The sequence below is a fragment of the Pseudophryne corroboree genome, chromosome 2, assembly GCF_028390025.1.
Source record: "Pseudophryne corroboree isolate aPseCor3 chromosome 2, aPseCor3.hap2, whole genome shotgun sequence".
Classification (NCBI taxonomy): domain Eukaryota; kingdom Metazoa; phylum Chordata; class Amphibia; order Anura; family Myobatrachidae; genus Pseudophryne; species Pseudophryne corroboree.
The window spans coordinates 162,485,249-162,510,351 of NC_086445.1; the positions used below are offsets into that span (position 1 = coordinate 162,485,249).

The 25,103-nt window shown below is 47.0% G+C and overlaps 1 protein-coding gene across 4 annotated transcripts in view; it reads left to right on the forward strand.

Moving 5' to 3' along the window:
- The window catches only part of ATP7B (ATPase copper transporting beta), a 249,017-nt gene that overhangs the window by 153,610 nt on the left and 70,304 nt on the right, over positions 1-25,103 (forward strand). For all 4 annotated transcript variants that reach the window (XR_010206109.1, XM_063951945.1, XM_063951951.1 and 1 more), the window contains 6 exons: positions 5,768-6,965; positions 7,718-7,966; positions 10,720-10,883; positions 11,533-11,694; positions 16,821-16,897; positions 24,709-24,883. Coding sequence is in view for 3 of the 4 variants with exons in the window: in XM_063951945.1 (XP_063808015.1) it covers positions 5,768-6,965; positions 7,718-7,966; positions 10,720-10,883; positions 11,533-11,694; positions 16,821-16,897; positions 24,709-24,883 (2,025 nt within the window). In the remaining variant the exon portion in view is untranslated. The remainder of the gene's footprint in view (positions 1-5,767; positions 6,966-7,717; positions 7,967-10,719; positions 10,884-11,532; positions 11,695-16,820; positions 16,898-24,708; positions 24,884-25,103) is intronic.

The window sequence follows — 25,103 nt, forward strand, 5'->3', positions numbered from 1 at the left end:
TGAGGAATTGTTTGGGGATGGTCTCTGGGACCTCGTATCCACAGCAACAGCTGGGAAGAAAAATTTTTTACCTCAGGTTTCCTCACAGCCTAAGAAAGCACCGTATTTTCAGGTACAGTCCTTTCGGCTTCAGAAAAGCAAGCGGGTCAAAGGCGCTTCCTTTCTGCACAGAGACAAGGGAAGAAGGAAAAAAGCTGCACCAGCAGCCAGTTCCCAGGATCAAAAATCTTCCCCCGCTTCCTCTGAGTCCACCGCATGACGCTGGGGCTCCACAGGTGGAGACAGGTGCGGTAGGGGTGCGTCTCGGGAACTTCAGGGACCAGTGGGCTTGCCCACAGGTGGATCTCTAGGTTCTGCAAATAGTATCACAGGGATACAGGATGGAGTTCGAGGCGACTCCCCCTCGCCGTTACCTCACATCAGCCTTGCCTGCTGCCCTCGGAGAAAGGTAGTACTGGCGGCAATTCACAAGCTGTACTTCCAGCAGGTAAAATCAAGGTACCCCTCCTTCAACAAGGCCGGGGTTACTATTCCAAAATGTTGTGGTACCGAAACCAGACGGTTCGGTGAGACCCATTCTAAAATTGAAAGCCTTGAACACTTATATACGAAGGTTCAAGTTCAAAATGGAATCGCTCAGGGCGATTATTGCAAGCCTGGAGAATTTCATGGTATCACTGGACATCAAGGATGATTACCTGCATGTCCCTATTTACCCTCTTCACCAGGAGTACCTCAATATTGTGGTACAGGATTGTCATTACCAATTCCAGACGTTGCCGTTGGTCTGTCCCCGGCACCGAGGTATTTACCAAGGTAATGGCCAAAATAATTATCCCGTATTTGGACGATCTCCTTATAAAGGCGAGGTCTAGGGAGCAGTTGTTCGTCGGAGTAGCACTATCTCGGGAAGTGCTACAACAGCACGGCTGGATTCTGAATATTCCAAAGTCGCAGCTGGTTCCTACGACGCGTCTACTGTTCCTGGGTATGGTTCTGGACACAGAACAGGATAAAAAGGGTTTCTCCCGGAGGAGAAGTCCAAGGAGTTGTTGTCTCTAGACAGAGACCTCCTAATACGTATACAGGTGTCGGTGCATCAATGCACGCGAGCCCTGGGAAAGATGGTAGCTTCTTACGAAGAAATTCCATTCGCCAGGTCCCATGCAAAGATTTTCCAGTGGGATCTGTTGGACAAGTGGTCCGGGTCGCATCTTCAGATGCATCGGTGGATAACCCTGTCTCCAAGGGTCAGGGTGTCGCTGTTGTGGTGGCTGCAGAGTGCTCATCTTCTAGGGGGCCGCAGATTCGGCATACAGGACTGGGTCCTGGTGACCACGGATGCCAGCCTTCGAGGCTGGGGGGCAGTCACACAGGGAAGGAACTTCCAAGGCTATGGAAAAGTCAGGAGACTTCCCTACACATAAATATTCTGGAACTGAGGGCCATTTACAATGCCCTAAGTCAGGCTAGACCCCTGCTTCAACACCGGCCGGTGCTGATCCAGTCAGACAACATCACGGCAGTCGCTCATGTAAACCGACAGGGCGGCACAAGAAGCAGGATGGCGATGGCAGAAGCCACAAGGATTCTCCGATGGGCGGAAAATCATGTGTTAGCACTGTCAGCAGTGTTCATTCCCGGAGTGGACAACTGAGAAGCAGACTTTCTCAGAAGACACGACCTCCACCCGGGAGAGTGGGGACTTCATCCAGAAGTCTTCCAAATGATTGTACACCGTTGGGAAAGGCCACAGGTGGACATGATGGCGTCCCGCCTCAACTAAAAGTTACAAAGATATTGCGCCAGGTCAAGGACCCTCAGGCGATAGCTGTGGACGCTCTGGTAACACCGTGGGTGTACCAGTCGGTGTATGTGTTCCCTTCTCTGCCTCTCTTACCCAAGGTAATGAGAATAATAAGAAGGAGAGGAGTAAGAACTATACTTATTGTTCCGGGTTGGCCAAGAAGAGCTTGGTAACCAGAACTCCAAGAAATGATCTCAGAGGACCCATGGCCTCTGCCACTCAGACAGGACCTGCTGCAGCAGGGGGCCTGTCTGTTCCAAGACGTACCGCGGCTGCGTTGACGGCATGGCGGTTGAACGCCGGATCCTGAAGGAAAAGGGAATTCCGGAGGAAGTTATCCCTACGCTATTTAAAGCTAGGAAAGAAGTGAACGCAAACCATTATCACCGCATATGGCGGAAATATGTTGCGTACTGTGAGGCCCGGAAGGCCCCAAAGGAGAAATTTCAGCTAGGTCGATTTCTGCACTTCCTACAGTCAGAGGTGACTATGGGCCTAAAATTGGGTTCCATGAAGGTCCAGATTTCGGCTCTATCGATTTTCTTCCAAAATTGAACTGGCTTCACTGCCTGAAGTTCAGACTTTTGTTAAGGGAGTGCTGCATAGTCAGCCCCCGTTTGTGCCTCCAGTGGCACCGTGGGATCTCAACGTGGTGTTGGATTTCCTGAAGTCGCATTGGGTTGAGCCACTTAAATCCGTGGAGCTATAATACCTCACGTGGAAAGTGGTCATTCTGTGGGCCTTGGCGTCGGCCAGGCGTGTATCAGAATTGGCGGCTTTGTCATACAAAAGCCCTTATCTGTATTTTATATGGATAAGGCGGAATTGAGGACTCGTTCCCAATTCCTTCCTAAGGTGGTATCAGTTTTTCATGTGAACCAACCTATTGTGGTGCCTGCGGCTACTTGGGACTTGGAGGATTCCAAGTTACTGGATGTAGTCAGGGCCCTGAAAAGTATATGTTTCCAGGACAGCTGGAGTCAGGAAAACTGACTCGCTATTTCTCCTGTATGCACCCAACAAGCTGGGTGCTCCTGCTTCTATGCAGACGATTGCTCGCTGGATCTGTAGCACGATTCAACTTGCACATTCTGCGGCTGGACTGCCGCACCCTAAATCTGTAAAAGCCCATTCCACGAGGAAAGTAAGCTCTTCTTGGGCGGCTGCCCGAGGGGTCTCGGCTTTACAACTTTGCCGAGCTGTTACTTGGTCGGGTTAAAACATTTTTGTAAGAGTCTACAAGTTTGATACCCTGGCTGAGGAGGACCTAGAGTTTGCTCATTCGGTGCTGCAGAGTCATCCGCACTCTCCCGCCCGTTTGGGAGCTTTGGTATAATCCCCATGGTCCTTACGGAGTCCCAGCATCCACTTAGGACGTCAGAGAAAATAAGAATTTACTCACCGGTAAATCTATTTCTCGTAGTTCGTAGTGGATGCTGGGCGCCCATCCCAAGTGCGGATTGTCTGCAATACTTGTTTATAGTTATTGCCTAACTAAAGGGTTATTGTTGAGCCATCTGTTGAGAGGCTCAGTTATATTTCATACTGTTAACTGGGTATTTGTATCACGAGTTATACGGTGTGATTGGTGTGGCTGGTATGAGTCTTACCCGGGATTCAAAATCCTTCCTTATTGAGTCAGCTCTTCCGGGCACAGTATCCTAACTGAGGTCTGGAGGAGGGTCTTAGTGGGAGGAGCCAGTGCACACCAGGTAGTCCTAAAGCTTTCTTTAGTTGTGCCCAGTCTCCTGCGGAGCCGCTAATCCCCATGGTCCTTACGGAGTATTTTGTTGTTTAGTTTCCGTGGGTAACGTATCTATATAACTTTCCCATAATAAAGGTTTTTTACTTTTAACTCTTGTCAAGTTTACTTTTTTTTTTCCCAATACACCACCAATCCCCAACACCTAAAGCCTATTTCACCTTCTGTGTCTTTCTGTTTATCTATGCCAAATCACTAGAGCTGACAATCCAATATCAAATTTTTCTTTTTGGCAGTTCCTGCTGTGCACAATTTATTTTGTCAGTTTTTATATATGTTATTTATATTTTTGTTCTTGCCTTCCCTCCTCTCTTAGGATTAGTTTTATTCCTTTAACATTTAGGGGTATATTTACTAAAAGTCAATTTGGGTCGATTATTATGATCGATTTTTCTTTTGGTCGATTTTGTCTTTCAGGGTCTAAAGCACACATTTGCTAACAGATGATTTTTTACATTGTTTAAAATAATGTGTAAAATATCATCGATTAGTAAATGTGATTTAGACAAAATCAATCAAAAATCGACCTAACATTGACCAAAAATCTATCAAAATCGACTTAAATTGACTTCTAATAGATACTGTATACCCCTTGATTTGTTGTCCACTTTTACGTATTTTGGGCTTCTAAGTTTATGGCTTCTAATGAAACTCTGTTTTTTGTCTAGGGCCCGATAGGGTGCATTGTCTTGGCTTTAGAGGCATGCAGTGGCAAGCTTTTGGAACTTGTTTGTTGGAGCTTGCTAGGTTTTTTTGTGTTCCACAGGTCTTGGTTATCCATTAGGGTGGCAATGACCTGGGGAAGAGGGCATCCCTGGATTTGCGTATCTCTATCATTGATAACTTTTCACGAGTGTTATCATATGTTTCTTTATTGTGCCTAGGCAGGTTTGATGTGGTGTTAGGGATTTTGCTCCATAGATGAAGCCTGGAAGAAAGTTAATACTGCAGTGGGGAAATTTGTTCTGGCCCATGGTGGTGGTGTGGTTCCAAATTTAAGGATTAAATTTAGTTTTCATTATTTGTATTGGACCAATGGGGTTCATTTAAGTAAGGAGGGATGTTATTATTTTATTGAGGATCTGTTTCAGGTTATTACTTCTTTTGTTTTGATTAGTATAGTGGGGTATGGGACTCGGGGACGACAGTGTCCAGGTCGACACCTATTGATCGACAGTGGCTAGGTCAACACTAGAAATAGTTTGACACGGCCATTAGGTCGACATGAAAAAAGGGCAATATGAGTTTTTCATGGTTGTTTTTGGTGGGGTTTTTTTAGTTGTTTTTTTTTTTGTCACGCTTCGCTCGCCATTCTTTGGGCAAGGTGCCTAGCTCCGCTACTGCTGCACTCGGCACAGGTTGCCGTTCCCAATTGTAGTCCACGTGGATCTTAAAGTATGAAAAAGTTCACAAAAAAACAAAAATGTGATAAACTCATGTCAACCTTTTTGCATGTCGACCTTGTTCATGTCGACCTAATGGCTGTGTTGACCTATTTCTAGTGTCGACCTAGTCACTGTCGACCAATGGGTGTCGACATAATGGTTGTCGACCTAAGTGGTGTCGACCCAGAGTCCGGATACCGTATGGTGGCAGTGTGGTGGTTCTGTGTTCAAAACCTTGCTGTGGAAGGAAAGAATGGCAGTAGTTTTTTTTAAGTTAGGTGCAATCCTTTTGTTGACTGGTAGTTGGCTGTACCACCCTAACAGGGCAGCATCATCACACGAACGGGTGGGTAGTTAATTTAGTTGGTCAAGTGTATTCTTTGTTGTTTTATAGTGGTTTTATAATTGTGTTTGTGCAATTTGGGGGCAATGCGTGTTGTTGGTTGTTATTGTGCATTGATTTTGGCCATCCTTTCTTTTCCACCATACTTTCCCTTAAATAAATCTATGTTTAATGTAATAAATAGCAAACTTTTTGTCTGCCAAATCAATGTCTCCATGTTTATTATTATTATTATTGTTGAGTGATTTGCACACATGACACACCTCATCCAATAGAAGTTTTTTTGTTGATGGTACAAGTATTAAATGAGGAGCCTCCATGATGTTTATATATGTCAGGGAAAATGTGTTCACTTGGCGGAGTTACATGTAGTTTGGGTTGCAGAGATCCCAAACAGTTAATACAGTACTGACCTGATACAACTATTGATTGCATTATACTCTTAATATGTATTTGGCTTTTGTTTTTAGACTTCTTCAAGTTATGGAGTTTCTAGAAATAACCATGCATCAGCGCCAACAAAGACAAGATTTGCTTTCGACAACCAGGGCTATGAAGGTAGCCTCGACAACCTTACCCACTTATCTTCTGACGTGAGATCCATCATAGTAGGAATAGTAGGAATGACTTGTCAGTCGTGTGTTCAGTCCATTGAGGGAAGGATTTCCAAAATTCCAAGCATCGTTAGCATAAAGGTGTGTTTGGAACAAGGCAATGCCACAGTATACTTCATTGCTACAGAAATAACCCCTCAGAAGATTTGTGAAGAAATAGAAGACATGGGCTTTGATACGGAACTGCAAGAGTTCGAAGAGACTTCAACAATTACAAAAGGAACACATTATAAAGAAGAGCTTGTCAAGATCAGAATAGAGGGCATGACGTGTCAGTCTTGTGTCAACACAATTGAAGGTAAAATTGGGAAAATTCAGGGAGTAGAGAAGATAAAGGTGTCCCTCACAAGCCAGGAAGCGGCGATTGTGTATTATGCACAGTACATTCAGCCAGAAGAGCTGAGGAAACACATAGATGATATGGGATTTGTGGCATCAGTCAAAAGCAAATCAGATCCATCAAAGCTTGGAACAATTGACATAGAACGTTTACAGACTGTCTCTACTAAACACAAAGCCCCAAACACTGGTGGAACTGGCACTGTGGACAACACAGAAAAAATAACTATTTGTATAGATGGGATGCATTGTAAATCTTGTGTGAAAAATATAGAAGGATCCATATCTGACCACCCTGGTGTTCAGAGTATCAAAGTCTCCCTTGAAAACAAAAATGCCCTAGTTTGTTTCTTCAAAAACAGCACTGACCCGTTATCCTTAAAAAAAGCAATTGAAGAACTTCCTCCAGGAAATTTTAAAGTTACCATTCCAGAGGGAGGAGTTCTGAGCCCTATATCAAGATCAAACTCTAACTCTCACTTTTCACATAAACAAAGACAACAAGCTTCTACGCTTATCAGTATCGGAGGAATGACCTGTGAATCTTGTGTCTCATCAATTGAAAACATGATCTCCAAAAGGAAAGGAGTACAATCTATATCTGTGTCCTTAACTGGAGGGGTAGGAACAGTTTGCTATATTCCTGCTGACACAAACGCTGAAGAATTAAGAGCCGCCATAGAAGACATGGGTTTTGATGCTGCACTTATTTCAGGTATATGAGTTTTTATTAATTTGTCCTCCATAATCTGGTTGGGTACGGGATACCAGCAGTCAGGATGTCGGTGGTCAGAATACCGACACTGGCATCCCTACTGCTTGAAATCCTGGCACAGACACAGGTAACCCCAATCCTCCCTCTTACTCTTACCCTTTCTCCCTACAGCCTAAACCTAACTTCCCCTGCCCGCAGCCTAACCCTAACCCTCCCTTCCCGCAGCCTAAACCTAACCTCCCATCCCTGCAGCCTAACTCTAACCCTCCCTTCCCGCAGCCTAAACCTAACCCTCCCTCCCACAGCCTAATCCCCAAGCCCCCCCCTGCCGGGATCCCGAGCGCTGCATTCTCAACAACATCTGCCATAATCACACTTTATACATGCTTATGTTGGCTTACATAAAGGTTTAGTAATTTAGATTTTTAGATGTCTGGGAGTGACAAGGCAACCATATGCATCTTTGCGGTTCTGTGGGGTTAGTCAGAGTGGCAAGGAGGTCGGCTAGATCTCCACGGCTGCATGGATGTTACGAGCGGCCGTGCCACTTTATGTGTGGCCCACAATCTGCCCTTGTATCTGCAGCTCTCTGTGAAGATCAATAATCTCTTCTGTGTCTCTCTACCCTCACACAACCGGAACTATAATGCAGAAAAGATGGATTAAAAAGGAGACCTTTGTGCTCAGACCCTGTATCATTTGTTTGTAGTCCTAATACTAATATGTTATTTATGTGTTTATGTGCATTGTAGACTCCCCGTTACCGGTGAACGATAAACACTTGAGCGCCACAGAACCCGAAGAAAAGAAAAAATTCTTAGATATGACCAGCAAATTAAATCTCCACCAAGACTATATTGTAGATGTTCTTCCCAAGAAGCCTCACCCAGATATCCCTTTGAGGGACCACACTGCAGGCCAGAAATGCATTTTACAGGTCACAGGGATGACGTGTGCTTCCTGCGTGTCCAACATTGAGAGGAACCTGAAGAAAAAAGATGGTACCTGATTTGTTATGTACATCATGTCACTGGCAGCAGACCAGCGCGTTTCACAGAAAATGTTATCAATACTGTGAAAGAAAGTTTAATATATTAGTAGAAATAACATAGTATATTCTGTATGTTTTTTTAATTTCTGTACGAAATTGGTGATGCAACACACGCCACCAAAATGTCATTCCTTATAGTCCCCCATGCTTACATTCAAACAAATGCTGTTATTGGTTTAGTGCAGCGTTTCTCAGACTCGGTCCTCAAAGCCACTTAGCCCTGGTTTTAAGGATGTCAAAGCTTTAGCACAGGTGACTGAGGGCCTGATTCAGAGGTGGATGCAATGCCGATGTTTGCCAATCTCAGCAGTGTTTTTTGGACTGCGCACGTTGATGATTAGTGAGTGATGCGGTGAGGATTTATTTCTAAAGTGACAGGTAGTGATCGTCTGAAGGAGGTAATAGGGCGGTGGCTTGTCAAATGCGAGCGTGTTGTCAGCGTTTTCTGGCCGTGTCCCAACCAGCAACTGCAAACTGATTCGCAGCTGTACTGCCCCCGGTGTCTTAGTTCCGACAGTCATTCCGGGTTGCTCAGAAGTTTAATGCTGTGTCCGATGTTGGGACCGATGTTGCCAATGTTGTGTCTTTAATGCATAAGCGGCAGATTGGAGACACTGCTGATGGGCATCTGTGCACAGATATCTGTGACTGCGGCATTAGTATATTTCCGCAGATCCACTGTGTACGGGGTCACAATAGCTATGGCTTTTATGTCCACCTCTGAATCATTCCCAGAGTCATTTTCATTTAACCATCTGTGCTAAAGAAATACCTTTAAAACCTGGGGTATAAAGAAATACCATTAAAACCTGGGGCTTTGAGGACCTAGGGGGTGATTCAGACCTGATCGTAGATGTGATAAATTTAGCACATCTACGATCAGCTTCCCTGACATGTGAGGGGACGCCCAGCACAGGACTAGTCCCCCCGCATGTCAGGCTCTACCCTACCGCACAAGTACAAAAGCATTGCACAGCGGCGATGCTTTTGTACTTTAGGAGTAGCTCCCTGCCAGCACAGATCCTGCGCGCTGGCAGGGAGCTACTCGTCGCTGCTCGGGTCGCAGCGGCTGCGTGTGACATCACACAGCCACCGCGGCCCGCCCTCCCCCAACATCCTGGGCATGCCTGTGTTGCTCGGACCGTGCCCCCTAAACGGCGGCTAAATGTAGCCGGCCCGCCCCCTCCCGCCCAGCGACCACCTCTGCCTATCAACCAGGCAAAGGCGATCGCAGGGCTAAGACAGCCGTCGGCTGTCTGGCATGCGCCGGTGCGCTGCGGCAGTGTGCCGGCGCATGAGTAGTTCAGACCTGATCGCTGCTGTGCGTGTTCGCATGTCTGAATTAGCCCCCAAGGTTGTGAGACTTGCCATTTAAAGTCTCCAGGTGGCTAGATTTACTAAGCGGCAGCTTATCCAGCCACCGGGTTTCTATGGTTTTGACCCAAATTTTAAAAAGGCAATATTAATGGAAAACTTGCTTGGTTTTTCATATAATATTATTGGCATTTTTAAATTTTAGGGCCAAAACCGCAGAGATTTGTTTATTTTAGTAACTCTAGTACCTGGTGGAATGTAATAGCCTGCATCTGCGAGATTCCGGGGAGTCTGACCAATGTTTTATAGTGACAATCAAGGCAAAACAAACCTACAAGTGATAAACCATATTGTTTACATTCAGAATGTCATAACTGTAATATCGAATGATTCTGACTGTAGCGCACCTAACGGCAGGCTTAGCAGTAATGTGTATAGAGCAAGGGGTCATATATCAGTTTGACAGTCATCATGTTGACATTCACCACAATAACACAAGAATGTTGACATGGGGGGTCATTCCGAGTTGATCATAGCTGTGCTAAATTTAGCACTGCTACGATCATTCACACTGACATGCGGGGGGACGCAGAAGTGCAAAGGCATCGCACAGCGGCGATGCCGTTGCACTTCAAGAGTGGCTCCCGGCCAGCGCAGCTTCAGCGTGCTGGCTGGGAGCTACTCCTCGCTCCCCGGCCCGCAGCGGCTGCGTGTGACGTCACGCAGCCGCTGCAGCCCGCCCCCCGTTCGGTCCGGCCATGCCTGCGTTGCCCGGACCGCGCCTAGGAAACGGCAGCCAAATGCCGCCGTTTTGCCCCCTCCCGCCCAGCAACCGCCTCTGCCTGTCAATCAGGCAGAGGCGATCGCTGCCCTGCTACGGCCTTCGGCCGTCTGGCATAGTGCGCCAGCGCAGTAGAGACCCATTCGCTCGGCTGCGATAAACAGCAGTGAGCGAACGGGTCAGAATGACCCCCATGGTCTAAATTATTACATTGTAAATATCAACAGGGTCTAAAAGTCACCACTTGGCATATAAACATCACACTGACATGTCGACATGTTGCATGCTGATGGTAAGAATGTCGACCATACTCCCTAACCCTAACCACAGCCTAAACCTAATGCTTATATGTTAATAATGTAAACATGCATAATGTCAACATTTTGAACATGTCAAGAAGATGTATGCCGACATTATGAAGGAAGATATCAACATTCAGAATCATTGGATATTACAGTATGACCTTCTGTATGTAAACCTTGTGATTGCACATCACATAGATACACCAATCCAAAACTAAAGTTATTTGCAATACGCAAACAATGCACTTTTATCATCAGTTCTTGTGCGTTTAATGCTCATTTTCCCCATTGCATCTCACCCTGTAGGTATCATTTCAGTGCTTGTGGCACTGATGGCTGGTAAAGCAGAGGTCAAGTACATAGCGGACAGAATTGAGCCAAGTGAAATTGCACAGCTGATTGAAAACCTGGGATTCGGAGCAGTGGTTTTGGAAGATTGTACAGCTACTGATGGCAGCGTTGAGCTTGTAGTATGTGTAAACGTAAAGCGTTGCCACCGCACTTCTAGTGCCCACTCATCTTAAATCCATTAGAATGGATAAAAGTTCATGTTTAGGTGTCACTGACCATAATTCAGTACATGTGGTTCTCAGATTATCCTTCATATGGGAGTCTATAAACACGGGCATCTAAGCTTTGCTTCATTCACCACCTAATGATGGGTAGACAAAGCCATCACCATGTAACGTATTTCTAAACCTTATCGACTGGGCAGTGTGCCTATACTTTAAGATCCTAGGGGGCTCCGAGCAGAGGTGGGTGGTGGTCAGTGTTCACACAATCACAGTGGCGAGGCAGCATTCTCTAACTGTCTCCCAGCCTGTAGCCAGACAGTGAATGGCTGTCAGCGTGCTGATTGGTGGATGGCTGGAGCTAACCACCAATCAGAGTGCTGACAGCCATTCACAGTATGAAAGCATGTGGAGAGATGGTTCCTGTGAATGGGCGGGTAGGGACCCCAGTACATTGCTTTGCCCAGCGCCTGCAATGCTGTTAAGATGGCCCTGCCCTTCTCGAGATGGACCCAGCTCTGGCAGTTACCACTTATGTTGCCACTAAGTGTCTGCAAGCATTTTTTATTTGTGGTGCATGACACTGTTGCTATTTTGTTCTCTGTAGATCACAGGCATGACCTGCGCGTCATGTGTTCACAACATTGAGTCCCGGCTAATGAGAACCCCAGGTATACTGCAGGCCTCTGTGGCCCTTTCCACCTGCAAAGCTCAAGTCACGTTTGATCCAGAAATGATTGGTCCACGAGACATCATACAAGTTATTGAGGTACAGTAAATATAACATGTTATAGAAGGTGTAATATCAGTATCAACATAAACTTCAGACTGTCATTGAAGCCAGGAAAAAAGTCCTTAAACCCTTACCTTCTGAAACAACTTTCTTGGCCAACACACATAGGCCCTCATTCTGAGTTGTTCGCTCGCTAGCTGCTTTTAGCAGCTTTGCACACGCTAAGCCGCCGCCCTCTGGGAGTAAATCTTAGCTTAGCAGAATTGCGAATAGAAATGTCTTAGCAGTTTCTGAGTAGCTCGAGACTTACTCTGCCACTGCAATTAGTTCAGTCAGTTTCGTTCCTGGTTTGACGTCACAAACATACCCAGCGTTCGCCCAGACACTCCCCCGTTTCTCCAGCCACTCCCGCGTTTTTACCAGAAACGGTAGCGTTTTTTCACACACACCCATAAAACGGCCAGTTTCAGCCCAGAAACACCCACTTCCTGTCAATCACACTCCGATCACCAGAACGAAGAAAAAACCTTGTAATGCCGTGAGTAAAATACCAAACTTCTTAGCAAATTTACTTGGCGCAGCCGCAGTGCGAACATTGCGCATGCGCAGTTAGCGGAAAATCGCACCGATGCGAAGGAAAATAACGAGCGAACAACTCGGAATGAGGGCTATAGGGGGGTATTCAATCAGGGCTGTTTTTTCACCTAGGTGATAAAAGGGCATTTTTTGCTATTTTTTTATGGCAAATGGGGATTCGTCCTATTCAATAGCAGGGACTTTTTTTCATATAGGTGAAAAATTTGCCATGAGTGAAAAACATGTTGTTCGGCGAATACACGTGTTTTCACACCTGAGCTGGTGAAAACACGCTCTGCTTTCGCCGATTTTCAGGCATTTTTCGCAAGTGCCTTTTTGCAAAAAATAAGAAGTGAAAAGGCATTGGCGAAAACGGCCCGCAGTTGAATACGCAGGGAGGTGAATTTGATACCTCCGAAATTGTCGGAGCTAATTGAATACCCCCTTTGGACGGATCTCTGCACGGGTGCAAGCAGGGTTTTTTTTTTCATATAGCACATGCGCGGATGTGAAGTTACACAGTTTTGTGTATGTCAGATGGAACTTGGTTGGATCTGCCTTTCTATGACATTGGGTGTGTCAGGGTGGGATCTGGGCGGTAAAATGAGATCGCATGTAACAGCCTAAATTGTAGGAGTGTCATGAGAATGTATCAAACGCTCCGTTCAAATCTGAGGCATGTGTGCGGGGGAAGGAAGCCTGCTTCTGACATATCTTTTGTCCCTAGCATTTGGTTGGTACAGGTGCTGATATTAATGGTGGCAGTTGGGGGAGCTGGTGAACCATCGATGGGTGGCATGGCTATCTCCTATATAATAGCCCAAATCTGTGACTCTGTGCCTGGGCCTCTCATTGGGTTAGTGGCAGGTCTATCACACCCAGTCCACAGCTGATTGGGCGAGAAACGCCCTCCCACACAGGTTACATCCAATGGGAGGCTCTGCCCTTTGGCTGCTGTGTTTTCACAGAGCAGGATTAGCAATGGGGCTGATGGAGATGCAGCTCCAGCCCCACACCCCAAAATAGTCCCACTGCATCTGCAGCAACATACCCTCCAACAATTTACACATAAAAATGTATACAAATTCAAAAAGGGGGAGTGGCCACGGGTACAGCAGTGTGGCCACGCCCCTTTTCCTATACTTTTCAATGGAAGCTTGGAGAGCCAGAAATCGGTACAGACCATAAAAAAAAAGGTACTGTACCTGCCAAAAAGGTACAGCTGGAGGGTATGCCACTGCATCTGCAGCAAGTCTCTGCGCTGCAGATAGAGGGGGGGAAAATCCTTTTACTGCAGCGTCCTATGTCCTGCTGCCAGTCCGCCTGCCCCCTCCAGCATCAGCAATCCCCACTCCCTAGCCGCAGCGCAGGTGTAACAAAAGCTGCTGCAGTCACTGGCATAGATGTGTATGAAAGCGGCGCATCAGAAGGCTTTCATGGCCCTCCCTGCGCCGCATACTCTCTGAGCTCCGGAGCCTCCTCTGCGTGTGATGTCACAGTAGTGCCGCCACAGCCGCGCCCAGATCCCCAGAGGCCCTGACTCCGCAACACAGCACCTGGCCGGCCTGAAAGCCCCGAGATGGCTAATGTAACGGATAGAGTGGGTGATATCGCGGAGGTTAATGTCTGGACGCTGAATCACTGTAAAAAGTGACAGTGCTGTGCAGTGCAGTGAGTCAGGGCCGGTGCTAGGGTGTTCGACGCCCCCCTGCAAACTATAAATTTGCACCCTCGCATACTTTACAAATGCACAGCGCACATAATACCCCTGTAGTAGAGACACTTGCACATGTAATGCCCCTCGTACCAGAGACGCTTACACATGTAACGCCCCCTGAACCAGTGATGCTTACACATGTAACGCCCCCCTGTACCAGTGACACTTACACAAGTAACACCCCCTGTAGCAGTGATGCTTACACATGTAACGCCCTCTGTACCAGTGCCGCTTAGACACGTAACGCCCCTGTATCTGTGCCGCATAGACACGTAACAGCCCCTGTATCTGTGCCGCTTAGACACCTAACGCCCCCTGTACCAGTGACGTTTACACACGTAACACTCCCCTGTACCAGTGATGCTTACACACGTAACGCCCCCTGTAGCATGCCGCTTACACGTAACGCCTCCTGTACCAGTGACGCTTACACACATTATGCCGCAGTCACACATACATACATACATACATACACACACATACACACACAATAGACACACATATATATATATATATATATATATATACTCATTCCTTGTGTTTACCATAACGGTCAGACACAGGGAGACCAGTACACCACCAAGTAGCTACGTAGCTGACCCCATGATGAAGGTGTGACAACCGAAACGGGCCGTTGGGATGGCTGTTTGTTTAACCATGGACTTTCTCCACTGAATATTGATGAGTACAAAACGTTTTTTCAAAGGCCTGATGATGCTGCTATCAAATTAAATGTTTTTTTCACTTTGCTACTTGGTGGTGTACTGGTCTCCCTGTGTCTGACCGTTATGGTAAACACAAGGAACGAGTGTATTTCAAAGTATTGACACGGCACCCCTGGAAATTTGCTAAGTGTGTGCGATTCATTTCTGGACTTTTATATATATATATATATATATATATATACACACAAACACACACACATACATACTGCTCATACATTACACACATACACAGTCACACACATATACAGTATACACAGACACTGTATATACACACACACACACACACACACACACACACACTCTCACTCACTCTCTTTCCAGACACTTACCTAATGAAGTCTGGCTGGCCGAAGCTGTAGCAGCTCATCCTCCTGCTGCAGCATGGTCCTGTCTAGCGCCGCCCCTTATTCCCATCTAGCTCCACCCCCTTTGGCTCCCGCCCGTCCACTGAATGTCACACAGGGGAGAGGAGGCTTTGTGCTGCCGACGCCGAGGGGGAGAGGAGGTTTTGTGCTGCTGGCGCCGCTGCATGTGTGACAGCAGCCGGCAGCAGCAGCAGGGATAGCAGCAGCAGGTCAGCACAGGGATGCAGAGCAGGGAGAACGTCTCTCCTTCCTGGCGCCTCCCTGCACTGCATCCCTTTGATGAGCGTCTAGCGCCGGGCCTGTGTGCAGTGTCACCAACACTGACACTGCACAGCACTCTCACCTTTTACATTGATTCAGCGAGTCACTCAGTTCTGCCAGCCAGTCACTATTGTTAGCACCAGTGTCCCAACGCGCCGCATTACAGGGAAGTAGACGCACTAAATAAACTACAGCTCCCAGCAGCCCTTAGCGCCAAAGCATTCCGGCCCTTAGGACTGCTGGGAGCTGTAGTTTATTGCGTACATCTTCTTCCCTGTAATGCAGCGCTTTGGGACACCGGCACCAACAATAGTGACTGGCTGCTGTGCGAGTCTCTGGGAGAGCCACTGCCAAAGGGAGGACAGCAACTTAGCTGCTGACAGGAGGAGAAGCAGGAGAAGCATTATCCGCCCCTCCCCCACTCACAATACCTCCAGGCCTCATTCGCGGCACCCCACACAACCCCTCCAGCACCCGCGGTAGCTCTGGACCCCCACCCACAGCAACCCGCACCCGCCCCTTCTGCTGCACCACCGCATCCGCCCCTCACCCACCCGGGGTACCCCCACAACTGCTCCTTCTCCACCTGCGGTGGCTCCGGACTCCCACCCGCGGCACCCACGCACCCTCCCCCACCCACAGCACCACCGCACCAGCCCCTCCCCCACCTGCGGCACCACCGCAACTGCCTCTCCCCCTCCCGCGGCACCCCCGAATCCCATCCGCGTCTCTCCCACACCCGCCACTCCCCCAACCAAAGCACCTACTAGGTGATTCATCAGGCCCTGCGTGTGCTGTTCACCCCATTGCAAGGGGCTTCGACCCCTTAACCATTGCACGCCCTTTGTCCGTGCAATATTTAACCACTCACACAATTATGATTGGAGTTAATACTCCATATAATAAAAATATTGCATGCCAAAAGGGTGTGCAAAGGTTAAGGGCGTAGCCCCTTACGACGGTGTGAAGAGTGCCCGTAGGGCGCGTTGAATCACCTAGTATATATATATTTATAGTATGTGTATTTTCTGTAGACAATAAAAAGGGAAATGCTGCCACCAACAGAACAAGAAATAACATAATGCTGATGAGATAAGCAGAGAGTGGATTAGTAAATAAAATTAACCAATTCTTGATTCCAGGCTTTCTCATTGTAATATTGTAGGGTTTATTGGGTCAAAGAATGAATAATTCGTTCATATGGTTTCATTTTTTACTAATCAGCTATCTGCTTATGTCCGTGCCATTATAGAATTGCAATAAATACATAGACTTTAAATAATGAATTTTGATAATTTCTGTGTACAACCTAGTAACACTGACAATCTCTAATCCTATTCCATATTCTTGTTTATACATTTTTATAATATTGTACCATAGCACGATCTCCTTTATACTGTACCAGTGATTCCGAGTTATACCTCACATGTAGTGGTAGGTTAGAAAAATCTGGAAATAACCATTTACTATCCCATTTTGAATAAATCTTTTTATGTGATTATATCTTTTTTGTTTTAGAGGATTGGTTTTCAAGCTGCTTTACCGAAAAGAGATCCAACAGCTCACAACCTGGATCATAAACATGAAATAAGACAGTAAGTGTATAAGTAATCATGTCACTGAATAGGTATAGGTGGTTTGAGAGAGAGGCCGGATACCATTTCTCAGTGACATACTAGTCTGCTGCCAGGAACCTTGCTTCTGGATTCCCGGTCCTGTGGTTGGTGCACCTAGTGTTTATGTGCGCTGTTACATTATTCTAGGGCATTGCAAGCACTGGTCCAAGAAGACAGAAACAAGGGACATTTAAAGCTTTCCTATTAGACAGCACTTGCAACATAATAACAATATTTTATCGTCAAAGTTAAACCTTGAATATGAACCTTAACTGCGAATGGTAAATGCGAGCCTAAAATTCCAAACCTCTACTCCAAAACTATGTCTATTGGTATCTGTGCCATGTACATGTTTGGGGCCATTGAACCGCTGCAGTTCAATCAAATCTTGTACTAGGTCAAACTTATTGAGCAACTCTAGTATGCTCAAAATACATCTAGAAATGTGTTTTCCTGCAGAAGTGCAACTGCTTGGTGTCAAATATATCCTATGAGAAATATAGAATCCAATCTCCACTACCTCTGAGGTGCCAAAATAATCAAGTCATTTTGCCTGGGTAAAAAAGCCACGGTTGTCCCTGTAGTTGCACTGTCTCCATTGCTTTATCTCATTTAAATTATTTTGTCCCACAAATTAAAATACAATTTTTACTTGTGGATGCAGAAGTATGCACACTCATACATCGAACCAGTGTCCCTCATTCACTAAACTCCTCCAATGGTGAAGTTTTATGAACCTCTAAAGAACCTTGTCTTAGCCAAGATACTGTATCCCCATACATGTTCACATCTGCTCCAAAGTAGACACGTGGCATAATAAACTCTTGCACTGCCAGTTTGTATGACAGCATGATAATGACCAGCCATCCAGCTGGTCAGATTGTTGGCCATCCACTGCTGAAGACAATTAGGCTGCCTCTTTCTCTCTTACTGACACAATACCGACGCTGGAATCCCCTTACAATCCCGACAGTCGGCATGTCGTCTAACAGGGACTATTCCAACTCGTGGGTGTCCACGACACCCATATAGTGGGAATATAACCTGTGGCAAGCGGCGCTCGCCACTGAGTCCGCAAGGTGCTTTGCTCTGTTTGCCCTTCCCCCCTCGCCGGCCACCTGCAAGCCAGGATTCCGGTGTCGATGTGCGCCAGTCACGCATACCCAAACCCTACTGCAGACCGGTGACACTGACTCACGGACGCTGACCTTGTAGTGCTCCTCATATCTACCAGAACTGTGCCAACCCAGGGTCAGCATGTCTGGGTTTTGACTGCTAGTGCCAGCTGACTAATTCACTGGCTAACAGACTGTGGACTCGTGGAGATATCAGTATTGCCGGACTTCTTAAATCCCACAGTCAGGACGGATAACAAAGGGGATATTCCATTACAGTACCATATATAGGGGCAGATTTAACAATGAGTGATATTCTTGTTATCACTCGCTACTAATTGTGCATCAACCGACCTGCTGCTGTCATGTGCGTAAATACTGACAGGAGCTGATTGCTTGGAGGATCATTTATGATTAGTAACGAGTGATATCAAGAATTTCTCTGACGTCCTAGTGGATGCTGGGAACTCCGTAAGGACCATGGGGAATAGCGGGCTCCGAAGGAGGCTGGGCACTCTAGAAAGATCTTAGACTACCTGGTGTGCACTGGCTCCTCCCACTATGACCCTCCTCCAAGCCTCAGTTAGATTTCGTGCCCGGCCGAGGTTGGATGCACACTAGGGGCTCTCCTGAGCTCTTAGAAAGTTATAGTCTTAGAATTTGTTATTTTCAGTGAGACCTGCTGGCAACAGGCTCACTGCAGCGAGGGACTAAGGGGAGAAGAAGCGAACTCGCCTGCTTGCAGCCGGATTGGGCTTCTTAGGCTACTGGACACCATTAGCTCCAGAGGGATCGACCGCAGGCCCAGCCTTGATGTTCGGTCCCGGAGCCGCGCCGCCGTCCCCCTTACAGAGCCAGAAGCAAGAAGATGGTCCGGAAAATCGGCGGCATGAAGACATCCTGTCTTCACCAAGGTAGCGCACAGCACTGCAGCTGTGCGCCATTGCTCCTCATACACACTTCACACTCCGGTCACTGAGGGTGCAGGGCGCTTGGGGGGGCGCCCTGAGGCAGCAATAAAAACACCTTGGCTGGCTAAAATACCTCAATATATAGCCCCTGGGGCTATATATGAGGTAAATACCCCTGCCAGAATCCCATAAAAAGTGGGAGAATACGCTGCGAAAAAGGGGCGGAGCCTATCTCCTCAGCACACTGGCGCCATTTTTCCCTCACAGCTCGGCTGGAAGGAAGCTCCCTGGCTCTTCCCTGCAATTCTACAGTACAGTAAGAGGGAAAAGAGAGGGGGGGCATTAAAATTGGCACTGTATACAGTATATTATATTGAAAAGCAGCTATTAGGGACATAACTCAGTTAGTCCCTGTATATATATAGCGCTCTGGTGTGTGCTGGCATACTCTTACTCTGTCCCCCCAAAGGGCTTTTGTGGGTCCTGTCCTCTGTTGGAGCATTCCCTGTGTGTGTGGAGTGTGTCGGTACGGCTGTGTCGACATGTTTGAGGAGGATAATGATGTGGAGGGGGAGCAGATGCCTTTAGCAGGGATGTCACCCCCTGGGGGTCAGACACCTGAGTGGATGGTATTATGGCAGGAAATGAGTGCACGTATAGACTCCTTACATAAAAAATTTGACGACATGCCGACTGTAGGACAGCCGAGTCTTCAGCTCGTGCCTGTCCAGGTGTCTCAAAAGTCATCAGGGGCTCTGAAACGCCCGCTATCTCAGGTGGCACAAGTAGATGTCGACACGGATACTGACACCAGTGTCGACGACGATGAGTCAAATTTAATGCCCGTTAAGGCCATTCACTGCATGATTGAGGCAATGAAAGAGGTGTTAAATATTTCTGATTTACATCCAGGGTATTATGTTTACAAAAAAGGGTATTATGTTTGGGGAGAAAAAACTACCTGTAGTTTTTCCCCCGTCAGATGAATTAAATGAAGTGTGTGAAGAAGCGTGGGCTTCCCCTGATAAGAAATTGGTAATTCCTAAGAAGCTACTAATGGCGTTCCCTTTCCCGCCAGAGGATAGGTTACGTTGGGAAACACCACCGAAGGTGGATAAAGCGCTCACACGTTTGTCTAAAAAGGTGGCACTACCGTCCCAGGATACGGCCGCCCTTAAGGAACCTGTTGATAGAAAGCAGGAGGCGATCCTGAAGTCTGTATATACACACTCGGGCATTATACTCAGACCAGCTATTGCGTCAGCATGGATGTGCAGTGCTGCCGCTGCGTGGTCAGATAAACTGTCAGAAGATATTGACACGTTAGACAGAGACACGATCCTGCTAACAATTGACCATATCAAAGACTCAGTCTTATACATGAGAGATGCACAGAGGGAAATCTGCCGGCTGGCATCTAAAGTAAGTGCATTATCCATCTCTGCTAGGAGATGCTTATGGACTCGCCAGTGGACTGGAGATGCAGATTCCAAAAGGCACATGGAAGTTTTGCCTTATAAGGGGGAGGAATTATTTGGGGATGGTCTCTCCGACCTAGTTTCCACAGCAACGTCTGGGAAGTCAGCATTTTTACCCCATGTCCCCTCACAGCCTAAGAAGGCGCCATTTTATCAGGTTCAGTCCTTTTCGGTCCCAGAAAAATAAGCGGGGAAAAGGAGGGTCTTTTCTGTCAATAGGCAGAGGCAGAGGAAAAAGGCTGCAGCAAACAGCAGGTTCCCAGGAACAAAAGTCCTCCCCCGCTTCCTCTTCCAAGTCCGCCGCATGACGGTGGGGCTTCACAGGCGGAGCCAGGTACGGTGGGGGCCCGCCTCAGGAATTTCAGCGATCAGTGGGCTCGCTCACAGGTGGATCCCTGGATCCTTCAAATAGTATCTCAGGGATACAGGCTGGAATTCGAGGCGACTCCACCCCACCGTTTCCTAAAATCCGCCTTGCCGATTGCTCCCTCAGACAGGGAGGCGGTGCTAGCAGCGATTCACAAGCTGTATTCCCAGCAGGGGATAATCAAGGTACCCCTACTTCAACAAGGCCGGGGTTACTATTCCACACTATTTGTGGTGCCGAAACCGGACGGTTCGGTGAGACCCATTTTAAATTTGAAATCCTTGAACACATACATAAAAAAATTCAAGTTCAAGATGGAATCGCTCAGGGCGGTTATTGCAAGCCTGGACGAGGGGGATTACATGGTATCCCTGGACATCAAGGATGCTTACCTGCATGTCCCCATTTACAATTCTCACCAGGAGTACCTCAGATTTGTGGTACAGGATTGCCATTACCAATTCCAGACGCTGCCGTTTGGACTCTCCACGGCACCGAGGGTATTTACCAAGGTTATGGCGGAAATGATGATACTCCTTCGAAAAAAGGGAGTTTTAATTATCCCATACTTGGACGATCTCCTAATAAAGGCACGATCCAAGGAACAGTTGTTAGTGGGAGTAGCACTATCTCAGGAAGTGCTGAGCCAGCACGGTTGGATTCTGAATATCCCAAAGTCACAGCTGGTCCCCACGACACGTCTAATGTTCCTGGGAATGATTCTGGACACGGCCCAGAAAAAAGTGTTTCTCCCGGAGGAGAAAGCCAGGGAGTTGTCTTCTCTAGTCAGAGACCTCCTAAAACCAAAACAGGTATCGGTGCATCACTGCACGCGGGTCCTGGGAAAGATGGTAGCTTCTTACGAAGCAATTCCATTCGGCAGGTTCCATGCAAGAATTTTTCAGTGGGACCTGTTGGACAAGTGGTCCGGATCGCATCTTCAGATGCATCGTTTAATAACCCTGTCTCCACGAACCAGGGTGTCTCTTCTGTGGTGGCTGCACAGTGCTCATCTTCTGGAGGGCCGCAGATTCGGCATACAGGACTGGGTCCTGGTGACCACGGATGCCAGCCTACGAGGCTGGGGGGCAGTCACAAAGGGAAGAAATTTCCAAGGACTATGGTCAAGTCAGGAGACTGCCCTTCACATAAATATTCTGGAACTAAGGGCCATTTACAATGCCCTAATTCAAGCAAAATCCCTGCTCCTACACCAGCCGGTGCTGATCCAGTCAGACAACATCACGGCAGTCGCCCATGTGAATCGACAGGGCGGCACAAGAAGCAGGACGGCGATGGCAGAAGCCACAAAAATTCTCCGATGGGCGGAGAATCATGTACTAGCACTGTCAGCAGTGTTCATCCCGGGAGTGGACAACTGGGAAGCAGACTTTCTCAGCAGGCACGACCTCCACCCGGGAGAGTGGGGACTTCATCCAGAAGTCTTCCAAATGATTGTAAATCAATGGGGTCGTCCACAGGTGGACATGATGGCGTCCCGCCTAAACAAAAAACTAGAGAAGTATTGCGCCAGGTCAAGAGACCCTCAGGCGATAGCTGAGGACGCTCTAGTGACACCGTGGGTGTACCGGTCAGTTTATGTGTTCCCTCCTCTACCTCTCATACCAAAGGTATTGAGAATAATAAGAAAGCGAGGAGTAAACACAATTCTCGTGGTTCCGGATTGGCCGAGAAGAGCGTGGTACCCGGAACTTCAAGAGATGATCTCAGAGGACCCGTGGTCTCTGCCGCTCAGACAGGACCTGCTGCAGCAGGGCCCCTGTCTGTTCCAAGACTTACCGCGGCTGCGTTTGACGGCATGGCGGTTGAACGCCGGATCCTGAAGGAAAAGGGCATTCCGGAGGAAGTCATTCCTACGCTTATTAAAGCCAGGAAAGATGTTACGGCAAAGCATTATCACCGCATATGGCGGAAATATGTTGCATGGTGCGAGGCCAAAAAGGCCCCAACAGAGGAATTTCAACTAGGTCGATTTCTGCATTTCCTGCAAGCAGGAGTGAATATGGGCCTAAAACTGGGCTCCATTAAGGTACAGATCTCGGCTCTGTCAATTTTCTTTCAAAAAGAACTAGCTTCAGTACCTGAAGTTCAGACATTTGTGAAAGGAGTGCTGCATATTCAGCCCCCATTTGTGCCTCCTGTGGCACCTTGGGATCTCAACGTGATGTTGAGTTTCTTAAAATCACATTGGTTTGAGCCACTAAAAACCGTGGATCTGAAATATCTCACTTGGAAAGTGGTCATGTTATTGGCCTTGGCTTCAGCCAGGCGAGTGTCAGAGTTGGCGGCTTTATCATGTAAAAGCCCTTATCTGATTTTCCATATGGATAGGGCAGAATTGAGGACTCGTCCCCAGTTTCTCCCTAAGGTGGTGTCAGCGTTTCACCTGAACCAGCCTATTGTGGTGCCTGCGGCTACTAAGGATTTGGAGGACTCCAAGTTGCTAGACGTTGTCAGGGCCCTGAAAATATATGTTTCCAGGACGGCTGGAGTCAGAAAATCTGACTCGCTGTTTATCCTGTATGCACCCAACAAGCTGGGTGCTCCTGCTTCTAAGCAGACTATTGCTCGTTGGATTTGTAGTACAATTCAGCTTGCACATACTGTGGCAGGCCTGCCACAGCCAAAATCTGTCAATGCCCATTCCACAAGGAAGGTGGGCTCATCTTGGGCGGCTGCCCGAGGGGTCTCGGCTTTACAACTTTGCCGAGCTGCTACTTGGTCAGGGGCAAACACCTTTGTAAAATTCTATAAATTTGATACCCTGGCTGAGGAGGACCTGGAGTTCTCTCATTCGGTGCTGCAGAGTCATCCGCACTCTCCCGCCCGTTTGGGAGCTTTGGTATAATCCCCATGGTCCTTACGGAGTTCCCAGCATCCACTAGGACGTCAGAGAAAATAAGAATTTACTCACCGGTAATTCTATTTCTCGTAGTCCGTAGTGGATGCTGGGCGCCCATCCCAAGTGCGGTTTATCTGCAATACTTGTACATAGTTATTGTTAACTAAATCGGGTTATTGTCGAGCCATCTGTTGAGAGGCTCTATTGTTTTCATACTGTAAACTGTGTTTCATATCACGAGTTGTACGGTGTGATTGGTGTGGCTGGTATGAGTCTTACCCGGGATTCAAAATCCTTCCTTATTGTGTACGCTCGTCCGGGCACAGTACCTAACTGAGGCTTGGAGGAGGGTCATAGTGGGAGGAGCCAGTGCACACCAGGTAGTCTAAGATCTTTCTAGAGTGCCCAGCCTCCTTCGGAGCCCGCTATTCCCCATGGTCCTTACGGAGTTCCCAGCATCCACTACGGACTACGAGAAATAGAATTACCGGTGAGTAAATTCTTATTTTTACTTGTTGTCAAATCTGCCCAGGAATACCAATTTATACAACTTATTGTCCAGGAATACCAATTTATACAACTTCTTATTGTCCAGGAATACCAATTTATACAACTTCTTATTGTCCAGGAATACCAATTTATACAACTTATTATTGTCCAGGAATACCAATTTATACAACTTCTTATTGTCCAGGAATACCAATTTATACAACTTATTATTGTCCAGGAATACCAATTTATACAACTTTTTATTGTCCAGGAATACCAATTTATAAATATTTTTTACAAGCCACCCTGAGGGTAATACAAGTGCATTTCTACTTGGTTGGCTCATTTCCTATTTGATGTTCTTATGAAAACAGAACAGGAATCCTATTGACTTTCATGTGGAGATACAGGAGTCTCTATAATTATTAAGACATAGCTGTAATATTCATGTTGGTCATTTCATTTATTAGGATTGCTGAAGCTGGCAGATATTAATGTGGGAAGTGGCTGTATGTGAAAGTACAAAGTTAGTCTTAAAATATACGTAATTTATTCCTTGAATTCCAGGTGGAGAAATTCCTTTTTGTTCAGTCTTGTATTTGGGATCCCTGTCATCTCCATCATGATCTACATGTTATTTACCCACAATAAATCCCATGTCCCTTCAGCACTGGACCGAAACATTATCCCTGGGTTATCCATCGTGAACCTCATCTTTTTTATACTTTGTACACTAGTCCAGGTATGTGTGAGATTATATCACAGTGTAAGTGGTATTGGGCATGTTTGTGTACTTACTGTGTTACCATGACTGTGTCACCCATATCTTCCAATGTGTTGTGCAACATCCAGTGCAATATGCTTCACTTTAAGGGTTCACAGACACTCAATTTCTCAAGTTGTATCAAGAAATAAACCAAAAATACCTTGGTACTTGTAATACATTACCAAAAATATACAGC